The sequence below is a fragment of the Cynocephalus volans genome, chromosome 5 (assembly GCF_027409185.1).
Source record: "Cynocephalus volans isolate mCynVol1 chromosome 5, mCynVol1.pri, whole genome shotgun sequence".
Taxonomy (NCBI): Eukaryota; Metazoa; Chordata; class Mammalia; order Dermoptera; family Cynocephalidae; genus Cynocephalus; species Cynocephalus volans.
The window spans coordinates 23687005-23706311 of NC_084464.1; the positions used below are offsets into that span (position 1 = coordinate 23687005).

The 19307-nt window shown below is 50.6% G+C and overlaps 1 protein-coding gene across 1 annotated transcript; it reads right to left on the minus strand.

Annotated features, from left to right (window-relative positions):
• Positions 1-16420: 16420 nt before the first annotated feature.
• On the minus strand, positions 16421-17173 carry LOC134377580 (chloride intracellular channel protein 4-like). Its single transcript, XM_063096076.1, has one exon. The coding sequence runs from the start codon at positions 17168-17170 to the stop codon at positions 16421-16423; it is 750 nt and encodes a 249-aa protein (XP_062952146.1). The 5' UTR covers positions 17171-17173.
• Between the last annotated feature and the right edge of the window lie 2134 nt (positions 17174-19307).

Genomic DNA, 19307 nt, shown 5'->3' on the forward strand with positions numbered 1-19307 from the left:
GCCCCTTAGCCCCCTCCAGACCAGACCCCCATGCTGTAGTCAGGCTTTCCCCAGCTGAGGAGTCGACTCTCCTGTCCTTCCTAGAAGTGGCATTGGGGATCCTGCTCACGGTGGGTGTGTATGTTTGTGTGTGGAAGTGTGTGCATGGGGGGTTGGTCGGAGGCTCCCACCTGGTGTCTGTGACTTGAGTGCTGAGTAGTGGTGGTGGCGGGAGCAGGAGAGGCGCAGGGGCAGCATCCCCTCGGGGCACAGCCCTTTAGTTCTCTTTCCTTTGAGAAGTCCTTTTCCAAAGCCGGGCTGAGGGCTTAGCTGAGTGGCTGCAGGATCTTGAGAGGCTCTGGGTCAGGCCAGCCAAAAGAAAGGGATAGGTTGGTGGCAACTTTAGCCTTAAGGCCTTTTTCCTGGCAAGGAGCCCATAGTTGGGAGTTGGTTGGAAATTCCACGTGCGGGAGAGGTTTTCCTGGAGTTTTGGTAGGCAGTCTTGGCTGGGGGAATGGTGAAGTGTCTTTCCAGGAGCAAGGGCCTTTGATGTGGCCTTCCCAAGGCTCTGAGTGAGGTCTGTAGGTGGAGGACCGTTGGTGGAGAGAAGGGCCTTCCTTGCCCAGCCCGCTGACCTGCAGCGTTGGCATACCCAAAGAGAGAATGAGCTGGGAAGGTGGCTTGGAGCAGCGGAGCTGGTCAGAGGGCCCACTTCCGACTGGCATTCTAGCTGTTGTGGGGACCTCAGGAGGGCAGGTGTAGTTCCGTGTCGTCTCAGTTGACCCATGTCTCTGGAAGCTGCTCCACGTGACTGTTCCTGGTGGATCTGAGTTTCCTCCTGACCTAGGATTAGGAAACATCACCAGGATACCCTCTGCCCTTCACTCTCGTAGGATTCTGCTGAGGCCTGCGGGTTGCCGCGATTCCTTTCTCTGGCTGGGCATGATTGGTTCTGGGGTCACAGTGTGGTGAAAGGATGCCTGGACCTTTGCAGAGCGTGTCCCTGCCCTGGGCACACGTGCCAATTGGCAGGATGGGGAAGCCTTCTTTTGGTTCGGGAGCCTACCTAAGCTTGTGTGAGGATCATCCCTTGGGGTCCTAGGCCCCACCAGCAGGGCAAGCAGAGTAAGTAAGCATCCTTATTGTCCAACCCCCCCTAGGCTAATACCCTGACCTTTAAGGGTGCTTTGAATTCTGAGCCTACAGAAGGCCGAGGATGAGAGGATGTCCCATTCCCAGACCTCCTCTGGCTGTGCAGGCTTTGACTCAGTCAAGGTGGGAGGGGAGAAGCCTGCAGGGACACTGGGCCGGGGTAGCAGGTGCCAGTGGCCGTGTCGGCTCAGCTGCTCCTGAGTGGCCCAGATGCACCCAGGTCCTGCTCAGGGATGTTGGAATCTGCTGAAGCCAAGAAAGAAAGATGCTGCCTCAGCTTGTTGCAGGACACCTCTCCAGCCCGCGCTTGGGCAGATGCCCCGCTGCCCTGCCTGGGCCTCACACTCCACTCTCTGCGATTTTTTCTCTGGTCCAGTTCAGTATGGCCACTGCCTTTAGCTCTTCTTGTTCTGGGGCAGAGGTATGGTCACTGAGAGGAGGAAAGGTCTTTTGCTGTGGCGCTGAGGTCTTCTCCACCCCAGGCCCACCCCAGCACTCTCTCCATGTGGTCTCCTTGTGGCGTGGGTTCCTTTTCCCTCGGGGCTGTGTACAAAGCTGCCTCCTTCAGGCCATCTCAGCCTCCCTCCATCTCCTGCATTTTCCCTCCTCTACCTGTTCATTTCTCAAATGGGACAAAGTTCTGGTGGAGAACTGGGGGAGCTAAATTTGGGGTGACCTTGGCGATGGCTTTGTGAGGTACCTCACTGAGGTTCTGGGTTGACCTGTGTTCGGGTCCTTCCTGTAGCTAGCTCATTGAGCTGCCGTAGAATTCTAACTGAGCACATGGTTACTGAGGTCTTACTATCTGCCCATCTTGGGGACAATGCCAGTGAGCTTGGAGCTGCCATGAGATGCAGATGATGCGAGACCTGCGGGTCTGTGGCAAAGGGCACTCACCTGTGAGAGCTGCCTATGTCTGTTAGACACGGTGGGGAGGAAAGCATCCTCCCCCGGCCCAGGCTGATGGTGACAATCCATGGCCAGGTCACCATGGCAGGAGGAAAAAGGCATGGGGATTGTCATGCACGTTGGACTTGGGGGCTCTGCACTCCACATAACCCACTACATCCATGCCTGGTGCTGGGGACGTGGGGCAGACCCAGGTCAGACAGTGGCTGTCTTCATGTGTCTGATGGCCAAGTGTGGAGCACAGAGTGTGCACAAGCAGTTATGATGCAGTGTCCTAGGTGGCGACAGAGCAGAACAGGTGACGGGATGCTACGGTCACCAGGGGGCTGATCTGCCTGGTGGGATTGGGGAAGGGCATGGAGGGATGGCAGGGGAGCCTTTGCTCTGACTTGATGTAAAAGAGACCAGCTGGTAATGCCCATGGGATATCTCCCCCTAAAGAGGCCTCCAGGGGCTGGCTCCTTTGACTCTCTGATGGATCTGATGAGGTAGCTGGGGCAGAGATTATTGTACCCATTTTGCAGGTGGGAAGAGTGACATGTTGAAGGACTGGGGCAAGATCATCCAGGAGTGTGGCTGAGCCGAGAGCAGAGCCCTGCTTTCCTGCCTCTGTCCCAGGCATTCTTCACAAACCCACCCTGGGTCCTGTCTGTGTTCCTCTAACCAAAAGCCGTGCAGAGCGGGCTGTGTCTGTACCTTTTGAAGTCAGTCCTTTTCATCAGTCGGCCACTGAGTTTTCAAGCTGCATCATGTGCCTAGCTCTCCAGGAAGTTTTTGTCCTCAAGGAGCTCACAGTTTGGGGTACCCCAAGACTTGGTTCTCCCCACTTTCCTCCCCTCCCTCTTCCTGGTCTCCTCCAGCCCTGGGAGCTGCAGGGAGGAGGTGCTCTGCCACAGGCTGGGCAGAGGAGACTAGAAGGCAGCTGGACTGAACTCCTGTTTTCTCTGTTGGGTCTTCTCCCCGCCACCAGGTCCCGGCTGGCAGACTTCCACGCCAGTTGTCGAGCTTCCTACCAGATGCTTACCAGCTGCCCTGCGGACAATTACTAGGCGTGCCTGGGCTCCTATGCCGGCATGATTGGTAACCTCTCCCTGTGTGTCTGGGCTCACAGTGGATCCTTGCTGCCACTGGGCTGGGCCACAGCCCTGACTTGCTGTGGTTGGGGACAGACTGAGGCTCAGCCTTCTCTGCAGCAGATTCAGATGGAGCTGCAGTAGGAAACCAGAGGGAGGCCAGTTGTTTGTCAAGGAGGAGGGTCCCAGCTCCTAAATCACAGGGGAGGAGGGTGGGGGAGAGCTCTAGGAGCCTTGTAAGGCTTTTGAAATAGGAGGAAAAGGTGACATTATTGCATGTTTCTGACGTTCCAGGTGCTGCGCTGAGCAGTTGACACAGCTGTCTTATTGAATCTTCCCAACAGCTCTTACAAAGAAGGGGTTGATGTCTGCATTTTGCACATGAGGAAACTGAGGTATAGAGCAGTTGAGTAACTTGTGCAGGCTCCCCTAGCTGGTCCTTGTTGGCACTGGCATCCAGCACAGTGTGAGCCTTAGTCTCCCTGATTGTAGAACACGCACGCTGTTTGTTGGTGAAGGAGAAAGCAATGCCCCCATTTGGGGCAGGGGCTTCTGGGCATCTGCTCAGCCTTCCTGGTGATGAGGAGCCCAGGATCCTCCGTGCCTATGGCCCCCACGCCCTGCCGACCTCCACGGTCATTGGGATAGTAATGCTCAGAGTTAGCACTGTGAGTTGGGGTGTATGTGTGTTTGGGGCAGGTGGGTACCACAGCTCTGCCCTGCTGTGCCTGGGGTCTGCAAGCCCAAAGGGAAGGCCCTACTGCACCTGTCTCCTTTCCCTCCTCTTTCTGCCTGCCCAGGGTTTGATATGACACCCAACTGCGTGGACTCCAGCCCCATTGGCATTGTGGTATCCCCCTGGTGTAGCTGTCGTGGCAGTGGGAACATGGAGGAAGAGTGTGAGAAGTTCCACAGGGACTTCACTGAGAACCCGTGCCTCTGTAAGTTCTGGAATGTTCTCCCCATCCCCAGAAACTCTTCCACCCCTGGGGCTCTGGAGTCTGCCCTGGCCATTCCCTTCTTCCTCAGTTGGGATAGCCAGTAATATATATGGGAGTTTTTCACCATGGGTGTTGCCTGCGGGGTCCGTGATTTTTGTGCTCTCAGAGATTCACACCAGAACTGTCAGCAGACCAGCCTCAGTTTACCACCGGAGGCCCCGAACTTATTGCAAGTCAAGGTCAAAGCTTTCTGATCTGTTATTCTGACAGTTTCAGTCAGGCTCCTTTGGAGACTGAGCTGTCTCATGAGGAGCTCAGGCATCTCTCCGTTATGCCTTTAATGAGTCTATTTCCCCTTGGAATCAGTGCTTTCTTTTCAAGTCATCAAACTCCTAATCATGTCTTTACAGCCTGAAATCCACTGCTACCCACATCCACCCAAAAATCTCTCCCCTCTGTCCTTCTCTCCTTTCTTCTTTCTGTCAGTCTGTCCATCCATCCCTCTTTCCTTCCTTTTTGCACGGCACAAGGGATTCAGAGAGACGAGTTATGGTGCCTGTCACTGAGGAGTATGCAGCCTGGTGGAGATAAACTGAGAGGTCACCTATGATCTCAGTAGGAGGCAAATGATCCTTAGGTGGAAGTCTACACAGGGTTCTTCAGGAGCCCAGGGTGGGGATGCCCACGTTGGCCAGGAGGAGGGAGGCTCTGATGGCTAGCTGGGCATCGGTCAGTTGGAAGAGGCAGGGAGGAGGGCCTGCCTGTCCACTCTGGGCAGAGGGCCAGGGCTCCACAGAGACCGTGGTGGGTTGAGGGAACTGTACACCACTTAGTCTTGCTCCATGGCATTGAAGATGACTGGAGTGACAGTTATCTGAACAGGTTGAGTTCATCCTCCTCAAAAAGGCCTTGCACACCTGAAGGCATTTGGATTTTATTGTCCTGTAGGTGGCGGTGATGGTGGTGAGGGGTCTCTGAAAGCATATCAGCAGGTGGAGTCATGATATCGGTGGTTCAGAAAGCACAACTGCTTGTGTTGTGCAGGCGGTGGGGTTAGGGATCTGATTCTCACGGGTGGCCCACACGGAGGGTCCCATCAGAAGGCTGTAGTTGCTGCTCATGAGAGAGGACAGTGACAACAGGAAGGGCTCCAGCAGGTCCTGAGCCTAGGGAGCTGGGGGTTTGCACAAGAGTGGTCTGCAGCCCTGACACTGCCCTTGGCATGGCCATTCCTGCCCTAGACTCCCCATGCCTCCCACTTCGTCTCTTCCTCCTTTCCTCTTCTACATTCCTCATCAGGAGTATTCTTTCTGTTCTGGTTTCTCTGTCTTTCAGCCTCTCTCTTGCTATTCTCTTATCTAAATGTGAGATCTTTGTAGCTATCTGAAAAGGAGCTTCAGCACTGTCCCAAGTCCCTGGGCTGTTCCAGGGAAGGTGGTGGTCAAGGTGGGGCAGGGGTGGAAGTGATGGAGGTAGGTCCTGATTTCTCTGCATTTACCTGTCCCTCTCCCCCAGGGAATGCCATCCAGGCCTTTGGCAATGGCACAGATTGAACGTGTCCCCTAAAGGCCCCTTGTTCCAGGCCACCCAGACTCCACGGGTGGAGAAGAATCCTTCTTTGCCAGATGACCTCAGTGATAGCACCAGACTGGGGACCAGTGTCATGGCCACCTGCACGTCTGTACAGGTGAGGGGTTGGGGCTGAGGGTCTGGGGAAGCACCACGATACTGGAGGTGGGGTGGGACATGGGTAAACTGGGGCCAGGGAGGGAGCACTGAAGGTCATCTCTTCATATCAGGGGCCCAAGAGGCAAGGAGGAGCTGGTGGAAGTAGTTTTTCACCTATTCATGTATTTAGGCATGCATCTTGCAAGTATTAAACATGTGTTACATCACAGTATTGTATTAAATACCATCTCTCCATCCATGCACTCATCTGTCTGTCCACCCAGCATCAATTCATCCATCCATCCATCTGTCCATCCATCCACCCATCTGCCCATCTGTCCATCCATCCGTCTATCCATCACTTCATCTGTCCATCTAAAGTGTACTGCATATGTAAGCTGCCAGGGATAAATTGGTGAATGAGGCTGACACAGTCCCAGGTTTTGTGGCCTTTCTGGTCCTGTTGAGGGTTAAACAATTAAGTAAGCATTAGATGTGGACTGCAGTCAGTGCCATGACAGGGGACACAGGTGGCACTGTGTAGTCACAGTCTAGGGCTCCCCTTGGCCTCTCTCTCTGCTGAGCTACCTGCATACCATCTCACCATTCACTACAATAGGATCTCTGCTTCTAGGCAGGGAACACACACACACACACACACACACACACACACAAGGAATTCAGAAGAGAGCCAAATGCAGAATTCCAGGGAGAGCAGAGGAGGGAGGGAGCAGTGAGGTCATGGTCAGCGGGCACAGGGAGTGTTTCAGGAAGGAGTTGGGACTTGAATTGCCATGCGGGTTGGTGGAGTCTGAGGAGCAGTTGGTGGGGCCCCGCCTATGCAAAGGTGTGGGGGAACAAGACTGGTTGTGTTTGAGAGAGGCTTGTGCGATCAACAGCAGGCAGTCATGGTGCCAGGGGAGGATGTGTGCAGGGACTGGGCCTGGAGGAGGTGCTCTGGTCCCTCCTGGCACCCAGTGCACCAATAGCTTGTGTCCTGATGCCTGTGCCAGTTAGGAGGCCCTCTTCTCACCTCCCCTTCACCTCCTGGTTGGGGTCCCATGCTCGGTGACAGCTGACCTCCACATGTCCTCCTGTTGGGCTCAGCATGGAGCCTTCCATGTCCCACTCCCTCCATTATGCCACCCCTCCCGATTGGGCTGAGGTGCCCGTGTCACCCTTGGGCAGCTCCTAATTACACTGGGCATGCTTGAGTGGCTGCTGGCGGGGGACTCAGGGTCCTGCTGCACAGACAACTGCCAGCTCAATTTCATGCTAGAGAGGTGGGCAGCTTGGTTGGTCAGGGCTGTGCCACCTGTCAGGTGACCATGTGCTGGCGCGGTCCACATGTCCCTCTGGACCTGATCAGCCTCCCATATGGCACCCACTCTCCGTCCATGAGGTCACCTGGGTCCACTCACCTGGAGAGATACTGACTACTTAGCACATGGCTGCTGACCTTTCCCAAGGCTCTCAATGTGGTTCGTCGTGGGCGTAGAGAAGTTCAAAGCCGTGGCTTCACGCACCGCACCCCAGCCCCCTTCAGGGCCTGATGATTCTGACTCCTATTTTTTTCCCCCTGTTTTCTCTCAGCAGTTTGCTAAGTCATCTGTCACTTGGTTTCTTTTAGCCCCAGCCTGGTTTTCTGCAGAATCACTGTCTGGGGGCTTGTCTTAATCTTGGCTTGATTCCAGTGGAGACAGTGGACGATCCATATGTATGTGGAAGTGCTTTGTAAGCTGAGGAAGGAGTGCTACACAAATGTTAGGTGCCATCAGTCCCAGGCTGGGGGAGCTGCCTGGCCCCAGTGACTGTCCACTCGGGACCTATTGACTACGTCACTCTGGGCAGGACAGCAAGGGACAGCCATCCCAGGCAGAAAGGAAGAGAATCAGATCCTCCTAAGGTGCCCACCCACCATCACTCCCCAGGTTCCCTTCCAGAGAAATGGGAGGGGCAGGCTGCTGATTCTGTTTTAATTATATTCTTTTTGATGAGCATGCCAGGCACTGGCAGTGCGGAGCAAAGAAGTCCTTGTCCCTGACCTCGGCTCTCCTGGAGGCTGGTGCAGGTGTGGTTCCTTCTCCCCAGATGCACCCTCTCCTGTCCCTCAGCTCCATGAGCCCCCTCCTTCCTGTTGGTCTCTGATTGATTGGCTCTGTGGTGGCCCTTGTGAGCTCGGATGATGGTGAGGGACAGGATGTGAGCTCAGGTGACGGTGAGGGACAGGATGCGCGCTCGGATGATTGTGAGGACTGATGAAGCGTGATGCAATCAGAGGAGAGCAGGACTGCTTTGACTGGGAGAGGAAGCCGAGGACTCACAGGCAAGGTGGAGCCTGCTGCCAGGCCTGGAAGAACAGGGAGAATTGGATACATGGGATGCAGAGCTGGGGTCAGAGCAGGCAGGGCGTCCCTGGTGGGGGATTAAGGAGGAGCTGAGGTGTGGGGTCAGGACAGCATAGAGGGTGTCGAGTAGGGGTCCGTTCTGGCTGTTTGTGTGAAGTATGTTTTATTGGGACAGGATCACACCCTTCTGTGCGTGTATTGTCTGTGCTACAGTCAGAGTTGAGTCATTGTGACAGACTGTGTGTCCCGCAAAGACTAACATAGTTGCCCTTTGGCCCTTCACAGCCCCTGATCTGGAGGAAATGTGGGAAGGGGGGTGGGTGTAATGTGAAGAAGAGTTGAAGTGGTGAGTGGTGAGGGGTCCCTTGGAAGGCTTTGGAACAGCGGAGCACTGAGTTGCGATCGGGACGGTGATTGAGGGAGATTAATCTGACAGCAGGTGGAGATTGGTTGGCAGGAGAGAGGCTGGAGAGACAGGAGGGCCTGTTAGGAGATCTTTGTGGTGATAGTCAGGTAAGAAAGGAGGGGCTGAGCTAGGGTGGGCAGGGATGGAGGGGGAGGAGGGCTGTGAGTTGCTGGGGTGGGCGTGTGCAGGAGCAGGAGCGAGGGCCAGGTACTGGCCAGCGGGGCAGAGGGAGGGAGGGGGACAAGGGCACTGAAGTTTGGGGACAGGGCCAGGAACAGGAGCAGGGAACAGCAGAGAGCCGCCAGCTCCGGCCAGCAGGACAGTGCTGGACCTAGTTAATAGCATCTGGGCCAGACCAGTCCCAGTGAGGCTGTGGGACGGCCAGGCTGGGCTTGGCTGGTGGGTACGGACAGAGGTGGCCAAGGAAGAGGAGGAGGAAGACAATAATTTCCTTCCAACTCTTTGGGCAAAGGGGCCTCTCTGGGAGAAAGTCCTAGAAGGACGAAGCTTGCCTTTGCTGCCATCCTCCCTGCCTGTTTGCGTCCCTCCCCCTGTGCCACCTGCAGGGGCCAGTTCTTTCGTGCATCAGCGCTTCCCACGAAGTTCCTCTGCTCGCCTCCATGTCAGAAGGATTTGCTGTTAGAAGCTCCGAGTCAGGCCATCCTAGCAGCCCAGGCCTGTGTCCTTTGGGACACTGTGCACACAGGCCCTGAACTTGCCTCCAGGGGATGAGAAGCTCAGAGTAGGGATGGGGCAGGGACCGCTCTGTGATTCCTTCCACCAGAGTCCAGCACATTCAGGGAGAGCTGGGCACGAGGTGGGCATGGCCTCAGGGAAACAGCCACAGCTGGAGGCGTCTGGGTGAGGGGGCAGCCTGCTCTCCTCATCCCACTCATTTGACTGGTGTGGACATTTATTTCTCTATCAGGGTGTGAGCCTTGGAGGGTGGAGCTGTGACTAATTTGGGGGAGGGGGAGAGGCACATTCGTGGCGGGGGGGCAGTGAGTTTGGGCCACTTTCTCTCTGTCACCACCCTCCCCCACCCCCCGTATGCTGCATTTAGGAAAGATCAGCTTTTAGGAAAGGTCAACTGTCTGTGTGCCCAGGACTGGGCGAGGGGACTCACATTGGCCATCTGGGAGGCTCCTGTGGCCTGAGCTGTCTGCTCTGTGTCTGTTTTCTGGAAATCGGCGGGGCGGAGGCGGGAGGCGTGCCTCCTGCACTTTGCATCCAGACCTGTCATCACAGGATGTGGCCGGGGGAGCAGGAGGCTGCCTCAGTGCCCCCCCCTCGGCCCAGGCCACCAGCTTGCCCCGGGGGTCTCCTCACAGCCCCCTGGCCATCCCTTCACTGTCTCGCTCCTGCGCCCTGCTCAGCGTCGTGCCCGGGGGAACTGACTGAGCCTTTAGTCGGGGAGTGCTTCTGTGCCATGTGGTGTCTCAGCTAATCATTGCGGTAGCTCCACCAGGTGAGCTTGTCTGTCCCTGCTTTATAGACGAGGACACCCAGGCTCCAGCAGACTTGCCCTGGGTCACTGGGGGGACCGGGACTTGAGTCCAGGCTGTGGTCTCTCAGGCCTTGAACAAGGCTTCTTGTTCTATTTTGGGGATTAAGGGGCTGTGCAGACAGACAACAAGGAAATTAGGACTCTTCAGTCTAAAAAATGAAGGACTAGGATGTGTCTGTGTGGACAGAAATCTAGAAACTAAATCTCGCAGCGCTTGCAGGGAGTAGTTCAGGGCGGCGAGGGGAAGCTGATTAGCTGGCCGCACTGGGCAGGCGTGGCCAGCCAGACCCGGAGGGCTGCCCCACCGAGGTGTCCATCGCTTCCCGCCAACTCAGATGTGCACACGATGGGTCCGTTATCCCTTATCTTCGTGGAGGCCAGTCCTGATCTCCCACCAAAGGCCCTGTGGCCCCTGTCAAAGATCACACACTGGTTTGGATGTCCCGTGGGGCTGGCCCAGGGAGGTGCTTGCACTGTCTCCTGATACTGTGGGTCAGATCGAGGATGAAATGGTCCTCTGCTGCCCCTTGCCTCCTCCTCGTTCCCTCCCCCTCCCCTTCCTCTCCTCCCCTCCCATCTCTTTCTCCCTCCCCCTCCATTTCCCCCCTCCCCCTCTGCTCCCTCCCCTCCCCTCCCCCCTTCCTTCCCCCTCTGCTCCCCCTGCCAGCTGTTTCCTTTTTCTTTCTCTGCTTTCCCCTTGTTTCCTCTTACTTTTCTCCCTCTCTCCTCGTTCTCTCTTCCCTCTCATTTTTCCTGAGTAATATTTACCAACACCCTTCTGCGCTCTCCCTTCATGAAGAGGAACCTGGCAAGTCCTGCTCACTCTGAAGAGCAAAAGCCAGTCCCAGGCCAGGTGTGCTCCAGAGAGGCTCCACCTGCAGATGTCGGCCCCTCATTCCTGCTGAGCCACAGGAGAAAGGGACTCTGGTCCTGGTGCTTTGCCAGCTGCTCTGCACAGGCTGACCTTGGCATGGAACCAGGTCTGGCCAGGACACTGGGCTTCCCTGAGAGCTGCTATCCCAGTCACAGAATGTCACATGGCCTCTCCTTAGAGGCCATCTAGTTTAGTTGTTTTCTGAAACCTTATTGGTTTTTAAGCAATGGAGTATTTTTTTAAAAAAAATTATGCATAACTCGAATATATAAAACAAATAAAAATGGAGCTTTTTTCATTGAAAAGGGGTGAGAACCTTGAGTCCCATTGGGCTGTCTGTCGCTGTGGTTCTGCGTGGGCTGTGGGGGTGGGACACAAATAAGACAGGGACCTCCAAAGGGGGATGAGACAGGTCTACCATACCTAAAACTATCAGAGCAGTAACTAATGTGGGGTATAAATAGTTGCTATTTATAAGTAGGTGCTATTTATACCCTGCAGACCCGACAGGCCACAGGAAGTCACAGGTGGGGACTGAGGTGACTGGGTGAGGATTAGCAAAGGGGCGAGGGAGGGCAAGTGGAAGGTGGGGACGACAGCAAACCTCTGAACTAGGGGGCTGTGTTCTGTCTCCACAGTGGCCTCACACAGCTCTGGCTGGAGTGGCGCCAAGTCCTGGGGTATAGAGTCCAATCCTTGGGGTTGGAAGGGTCTCAGAGCACACGGCCTTTGCAGAGGGCAGCGGTTGGTGGGTGGCTGGACCATGTCTGGGCACCTGAAGTCACTGATGCTATGGTCTTGAATAGGACCCACCTGGGTCAGGTCCCTGGCTCTGTGCCTGATGTACTAATCATCACTGTGGTCCTGTCTCCATCACTGGCAGTGACTCCACTCTTGGCTGGGGTGTCTGTGTGACAGCTGGGTCCTCGTGGGACTGACTGGTAGCCCTGGGTGGTAGATTGCCTGTGATGTCTGAGGGATTATCGATACTTCTGGCCAAGAGCAATGATTTAGGCATAACTTCCTGGGCTTTCCAGTTACTTCTGGTGGTCAGTGCTTCCCTGCCGTTGCCCGGGGAACAAGCCATTCAAAGCCAGGATGGAAAAATACCACGTCCCCAGCTGGTTCGCATGGATCACGATTAGGAGGACCATAACAGAGGACTGTTCTTCGTGTGTGCCCTCAGGTCTTGCATCCAGGTGGTGAGGCCAGGGTGGAGAATCTTGGAGTCATCAGCACACCAGCTTTCCCATTCCTCACCTGTCCTAGAGCTCCCAGGTGCTGCACATCTGTTTCTGGTGGAAATGGCCTGGCACAGTGGCCAGCTGTCTGCCCCACATGTGCCAGTGGCAGACATCACTAATCAATTATAGCTCTCATCCCTCTGAGCCCAGAAGAGAGCTCATGATCTCTCTCTATGGAGCCCTCCAGCAGCCTTCACAAATTACCAGGAGCTGGTACGCGGATGCCATTTCTGATCTGTGTCATTCATTCATTCATTCCTTCATGCATGCATGCATCTAGTAAATTATTGAACTGCTGTTATGAGCCAAACACTATTATTCACATTAATGTATTAGAAATCAAGCACTAATGAAGAAATAGTGAAATCTCTCACCAAACTTCTAAAGGATCTGTACAATTTTCCTATAATAATGTTTTTCTAACTTAGTGTTTTCTTTTAGTAATGTTTTCTATCACTTTTCATCTTGCTAATTATCAACAAGATGGATTTGCACTTGCACACATATATGAATGGTTTAAGCCAGTGGTTCCCAAAGTGTGGTATGTATGTCTTATGAAACGTAAAGATGCCCTAGCCCCAACCCTTGACTTTGAGTTAATTAGTTGAGTTTTTATGAAGCTAATTAGTTGGAGAAATAATCATTTAATTATACAAATTATATGATCATTTGTTCTTTCTTTTGCTATTCAAATGTTCTTAATTGCCTAATATTTTCTTAAAATTGGATAAAAAGGCATATTGTGTATTTAATATTCCTTTGTAAAATTATAAAACAATTCAAAAATGGAAATTTATAAAAAATAAAGATGTCATAGTTCTTGCATTCTTCCTTGATCTTAAAAGATATTCGCTGTTAATTCCTTTAGCAAGGTTCTGCTAAGGGTGTATTTGTTGTGGGTTGAATTGTGTCCCCCAATAGAATAGATGATGAAATCCTAACCCCCAATAACTCAGAATGTGACCTTATTTGGAAATAGGCTTTGTTTTTTAAGATTTTTTTTTTTTTTTTTGGATAGTGAAAATATACTTTATTTTTTTAATACAATAGCTGCCAGCAATATACTGGTATTGATGTTCCAGAGAGAGAAAAGAAAATACAAGTACTCTAAGCTTTCATTTGCCTGCTGAAGAAAATTCTAGAGAAAATATTCCAATTCTGTTCAACATTATGGCTAGAGGAGTTGAAAATTTTTTTCCTGATAGAAATATACTTTTGGTGGCCCCAACCGCAATAAATCGTAAAGGAAGGAGTTTAAAAAGCCATGTATATCATAATGAATGCTTCCCTCTCTTTGAATTAAATATTGATTATAAGCAGTGTAAGAAACTGATAAATCAGTAAACGTCATGAAATGTGTATCAAAATGTTCTTGAAAAAAATACATTTCTATTTCCTCTCTTTTTTACTTTGTAGATATTTTCTAAATGGGTTTTGTAAATGCACAGAAATAAAAGCTATCTACGTGCAACTCTGGAGAGAATCGAAACACAGCAGAAGTAAAGTGAAAATGCCTAAATTCTAGAGTTTATCCACTTAGTATAAGAATAAATGTCAGAAATCTCTTAATTGTACACATATTGCTCAAGGGTTTAAAGATAAGTTGTGAAAGCCAGTTACCAAGAAATAAAATCTTATTTGAATTCTATCACAAAAGTTAATAATCCTAGCACAAGAAGAGAACAGAACCGTATAGAAAACCTGCATCTGTATCAAAAAAGGGAAGTTACATTAAGTGGAATAGTAGAGAGCTTTCCAAAGGTTGAATACAATGATTTTTCAAAATCCCTTGGAAAATAATGAGACCTTCCATCCAGATCTCCTCGCTGAAGTGAAACACGAAAGGGGAAATGATTCCTTAGTTGCAGGAATAAAACCAGATGATTTCCATGTTAATACATATGCTACACAAACTGCCAAGAAAACTTGAATGTCCCAAATATCTCAAGATTTTAAGCCATGATCTTTCCACAAATATACAATGGGGTAAAAGCATGTTGTAGGATCATCCTTCTTACTAGCTTTCGTCCATTTGCCAAACTCAATTTCACGTGAATAACTTCCCTCGTAAAGTAATAAAATCTGTCTTTCTACAGAGAAAAATAATTCTGCCTTCATCAAAATCATAATAGACCTGACTTCCTTGGACATCCAGAGGGACAGCCAACTGTAATCAGTGGATAAATAAAAAACAATAGAATAAACACCCAAAGTGAAAACACTTCACAACTGAGGCTCAGAATGTATTGTTTGCCACTCTGTTTTGAGAACTGGAGCTCCTTCCTCTGTCAGCCCTCTGTCCTGCACCACTCAGCCCACCATTCATTAGGAGAAAGACACCCTCCTCTTGAGTCTTTCTTGTACTTTAATCTATGAGGCAAGGTTCAATATCACCTGAAGGCCAAGTTGCCACGATTTAAAAGTAGGTGAAGCGTGAGAAGCTTGTCCCCGCACCAGTGCAGACAGGGCACTTGCACCCCCTGAAGCTACTGCAACACAATCTGTCAGTAGATAACTAGCGGGTGCTTCTTCCTGGAACCAGACACATCATCACCCAACATTTAATTACAAAAACATGGGTGCTCAAACTCTAGATCAGCAATAAGGAGTTCTAGAAAAGGTAAGGGAAAGGAATCTCCCTGAGCCAAATGGATACAACATAGAGTTTTTCTTATGTTTCTATCCTAAGCTAGTTACTGATAGGTAAAAAATGCAGTATGCTGATAAAAGTCAGGCTGCTTCCACAAAGCCAGTGCTAACTAAATGCTAGCACATCAAAGGGGGGAAAGTACTGCCATTTTAAAGCAATATACTTAAACTTTCAAAAAACAGCCTAATCAGCCTATGAGAAACAACACTTCTTAAACAAGTTAGGTACAAAAAATTACCCAAAATGTATTAGAGTCACAACCACAGTTCTTTTAGTACTTAGAAAGTCCATTTTTTGGTTTTTTTTTAAAGATGAATTACATACATAGAAAACTTTTATTTTTTAATCACCAAGTTCATTCTCCCTTGTTAGAGCACAAATAATTCCTGGTTTGGGACTTTGATTTCAAAAACAAACAAAAAAACCATGCAGGGTTATATTCTCCAACGTGGCCGTAGAAAATTTAACTTGAGGAAGAGCAGTAATTGAGATCAGGCAAAACTGTTAATATGCACTCACCATAACACAACTATCATTTACTCCACAAGGAGTGAATAATCCTCTACGCAAAGTCTCAACAGTAAATGGGGATGGGACGGGAAAGTTGGCCACCTGGACAATGTATTCTTTGGGTCATCTACATTAAACATGCTTTAGAAACAAAATTTTACTTGATATTTTGAGAAACCCACCCTACATTCCATAGGTTAATTTCTGTATGTGTTAACTTCTACATTACTAAACACTGTACTGCTAGAGCTAAATCAAGTAAATATCAGTTTATGTAGTGTTGCTCCTAAGATGTATAAACAGCAAGGTGTATGCTTACCTAAAAAGGAGCTTTTTAAAATGAGGAAAGAAAGCAATAATGTTCCAAATGAATGGCACTGGGCAAAATACACGTAACACACAATACATTTAGACAGAGTATCAGGTACCTATCAGTTTCTCTTGTAAGGATAAAATGCTTGAGGAAGAACTTGAGAATACACCCCTCCCTCTAAACTTTTAGCTTCTACATAGTGTCAGGTGTTACAATTGGTGTGGATAAATGCTTTTAGGCAAAAGTAAAAATCTATCTACAAAGCAAAATAGCGAAATCTGTAGTGACTTTTTGTAGAAGGCTCTTCTCTGGTGGTAATATCCCTTAATATACACCCAGGATAGACTGTTTCTGATACAGTAGCAATCCTTTCATATACTCTTACTAAATATTACAAAATTTCAAAAAAAAAAAAAACCATAAGTATTCCTTGTACCATGCATTATGCACCAGTTTGGGGGTGACTGATGAAGTCATGGCTACTATTTTAACAGTTAAACATTGCACCTCAAAAGTTCTGCCTTCTATACACAGTGAATGGACACAACGGCGAGGGCTCCAGAGAGATGGCAAACTACCTCTGCAGTGAAGTTTGTGTTGGAGGGTCTCCAAATGAGAGGGGGGAGGATATGGGAGGTAGGCAGGGTAAAAGGATTTTACAATAATACTGCTTAGGAGTGTACATTTTAAGATAACGACTATACCTTGTCTATCCTTGGCCCTAATCTTGAATAACTGCATGTTCATGCAAAATACAATTTCTACTTTATAGGAATAAGAGCAGTCTGTTAGGAAAAGCATATTCTTAGGGGAAGACAGAAAGATAGCTCTCTCGTAAGTGCTATTTTACTTGGTAAGTCTTTTGGCTACATCATTATATGCTATTTCAACCTCCTGACCACTGGGACAGGTATTGGTGAACTCATCCCTACTATAAGCCTTAGTTAAGTATCTCCAGATGCCAGTCATTCCTTTTGGGATATCAAAGTTGCGATATTTTTTGGCCACCACCTTGACAATGTGCTGTTTGGGCAGCAGGTTGCAATCAGCTAATGTCATTTCATTGCCGTCCAGAAATTTACGTGTAGGAAACTTAATGTTCTCCATAGTAGTCTCATCAAGTTCATCAGGGAGGGGAGAATTCAGATATTCATCCAGTTTCCGCAGTGTTTTCAAGAGACCCCTCTCCAGTGCTTCGTTAGCCTCTGGCCTTGAATTCCTGATAGATGCAGAGAATTTGGCAAAGATGTCCATTCCAGCAGTGTTTGATGCGGGGTGTTCTGGTGAAAGCGTTAAGTACTTGGGAGGGCATGAGACATCTTCAAGAAATTCCTCGATCTTATTGACATCCGTTTTGACTTCATTGTTAAAAGTTATAAATGGCGGGTGGGTCCCAGGAGCCGAGTTCTGCAGGTCTGCAGGCATCCTTTTCAGGTCAACAGTTGTGGCACTAAATACAACTCCTTTGAGCCAAAGAATCATGAAGAGCCTCTGGGAAAAGGGGCGTTTTCCTACGCTTTCCACATCACTGCCAGCCTTGAGGAAGAGCTCGAGGAGGGGCTCTTTGTCCTCCTCCTTCCCTCTGTTCAGCGGCATCGACAACGCCTTGGCCGGCTCGGCTGTGCTCCGCGGGCGGCGGCGGCGGCGGCGGCTGCTTCTGCTCCGGGGTCGCTGCGGCGGCTGCTGCTGCTCCGGGGTCGCTGCGGCGTCTGCTGCTGCTCCGGGGTCGCTGCGGCGTCTGCTGCTGCCCCGGGGTCGCTGCGGCGGCTGCTGCTGCCCCGGAGTCGCTGTTGCTGCTGCTTCTGCCCCGGGGTCGCTGTTGCTGCTGCTTCTGCTCCGGGGTCGCTGCTGCTGCTGCTGCTCCGGGGTCGCTGTGGCGGCTGCTGCTGCTCCGGGGTCGCTGCTGCTGCTGCTTCTGCCCCGGGGTCGCTGTTGCTGCTGCTTCTGCTCCGGGGTCGCTGTGGCGGCTGCTTCTGCTCCGGGGTCGCTGTGGCGGCTGCTTCTGCTCCGGGGTCGCTGCTGCTGCTGCTTCTGCTCCGGGGTCGCTGTGGCTGCTGCTGCTGCTCCGGGGTCGCTGTGGCTGCTGCTGCTGCTCCGGGGTCGCTGCGGCTGCTGCTTCTGCTCCGGGGTCGCTGCTGCTGCTGCTGCTCCGGGGTCGCTGTGGCTGCTGCTGCTGCTGCTCCGGGGTCGCTGTGGCTGCTGCTGCTGCTGCTCCGGGGTCGCGGTGGATGCTGCTGCTGCTGCTCCGGGGTCGCTGTGGCTGCTGCTGCTGCTGCTCCGGCGTCGCGGTGGCTGCTGCTGCTGCTGCTGCTCCGGGGTCGCGGTGGCTGCTGCTGCTGCTGCTCCGGGGTCGCGGTGGATGCTGGCTCCCGCCGCGCTGCGCTCGCTGGACAGTCCCGGGGTGGAGCTGGCCGCGGCCTGGGCTGCACAGCACCGCCCCAAGCCGCGCGCGCGACCTTTTTTTTTTTTTTTTTTTTTCAGATTTAACTAAGTTAAGATGAGGTCATCAGTATGGGCCCTAATCCAGTATGACCAGTGGGTTTTTTGTTTTTTTTTTTTTGGTAAAGGGAAATTTGGAGACAGAGACAGACACACACAGAGGGAAGGTGACATGAAGACACACAAGAAGAACACCACGTGGAGATGAGGACTGGAGGGACGCGTGTACAGGACAAGGAACCCCTGGCGCTACCGGAAGCCGGGAGAAAGGCACAGACCCCCGCACCGTTGGAGGGAGCCTGGTGCCCCAACACCTCGATTTGGACCTTCCCGCCTCTAGAACTGAGACAACAAATTTCTGTTGTTTTAAGCCACTATGTTTGTGGTACTTTCTTATGGAAGTCCTAGGAAACTAATAACAATATTCTTAGTCAAATAATGTTTCTATTGATTTGCAACACCCCAGCCCCAACTCTTGAATGATAGATTGGTTGAGTAATATGTTTTATTAATTTTCTCTCAGAATTTTGAATGTGTTGTTCAATTGTCTTCAGTCCTCTGCTGACTCTGTCTGCAGTAGCATTATACTGTGTCCACGTGCATTAGTCTAACTTTGTCCTGCTCAGAATTTCTGTTCCCTTAATCTGAGCGTTCACGTCTTCCGATGCGTCTGAGAGATTCATAGCTGTTATCTCTTCACGTAATGTCTTTCTCTCCTTCCCTCTATTCTGCACTTCTGGAAATTGTATAAGAGGTGTGTTAGACCTCCTCTTCTCTGTCTGTTCAAGTCACTTCACTTTTTCCATCTTTTTATCTCTTAGTGCTGCAGTCTAAGAAGTTTCCTCAGATCTGGCTTCTAGTTCATTAGTTTTCTACTCAGAGGGTCTAATCTTTGTGTAATATACCTTTTGAATTTTTAATTTCAACTACTATATATTTTTTTTCCATCATAGGAATTCTATTGAAGATTTTTAGAATTACAATTTTGAACAGAGTTTGGAGGAAGATAAACTTCTTATTAGTTCTCTAATAGAGATTTTTATCTACATCTTTTATCTTTATCTAATGGACAGATTTTTTTGTGTGTAGTCTATGCCTTTTAGACACACTTTGAGTATCCTACATTTATGCAGGAGACTGTCTTTCAACACTCTATACCTGCTGGTCCCAAGGCCTCATTCATATCCTGAATGGCCACTAAAAATCCAAACCTTTAGATCAATGAGATTGAGAGTCTGTTCTCCCCTCTCCTTGGTAGCCACAGCCTCAGGTTACCCACTTCCCTCTCTGGTTT

Excerpts from the sequence above, each read along its gene's own strand:
- LOC134377580 (XM_063096076.1), bottom strand. The coding sequence starts at position 17,170 with ATGCCGCTGAACAGAGGGAAGGAGGAGGACAAAGAGCCCCTCCTCGAG.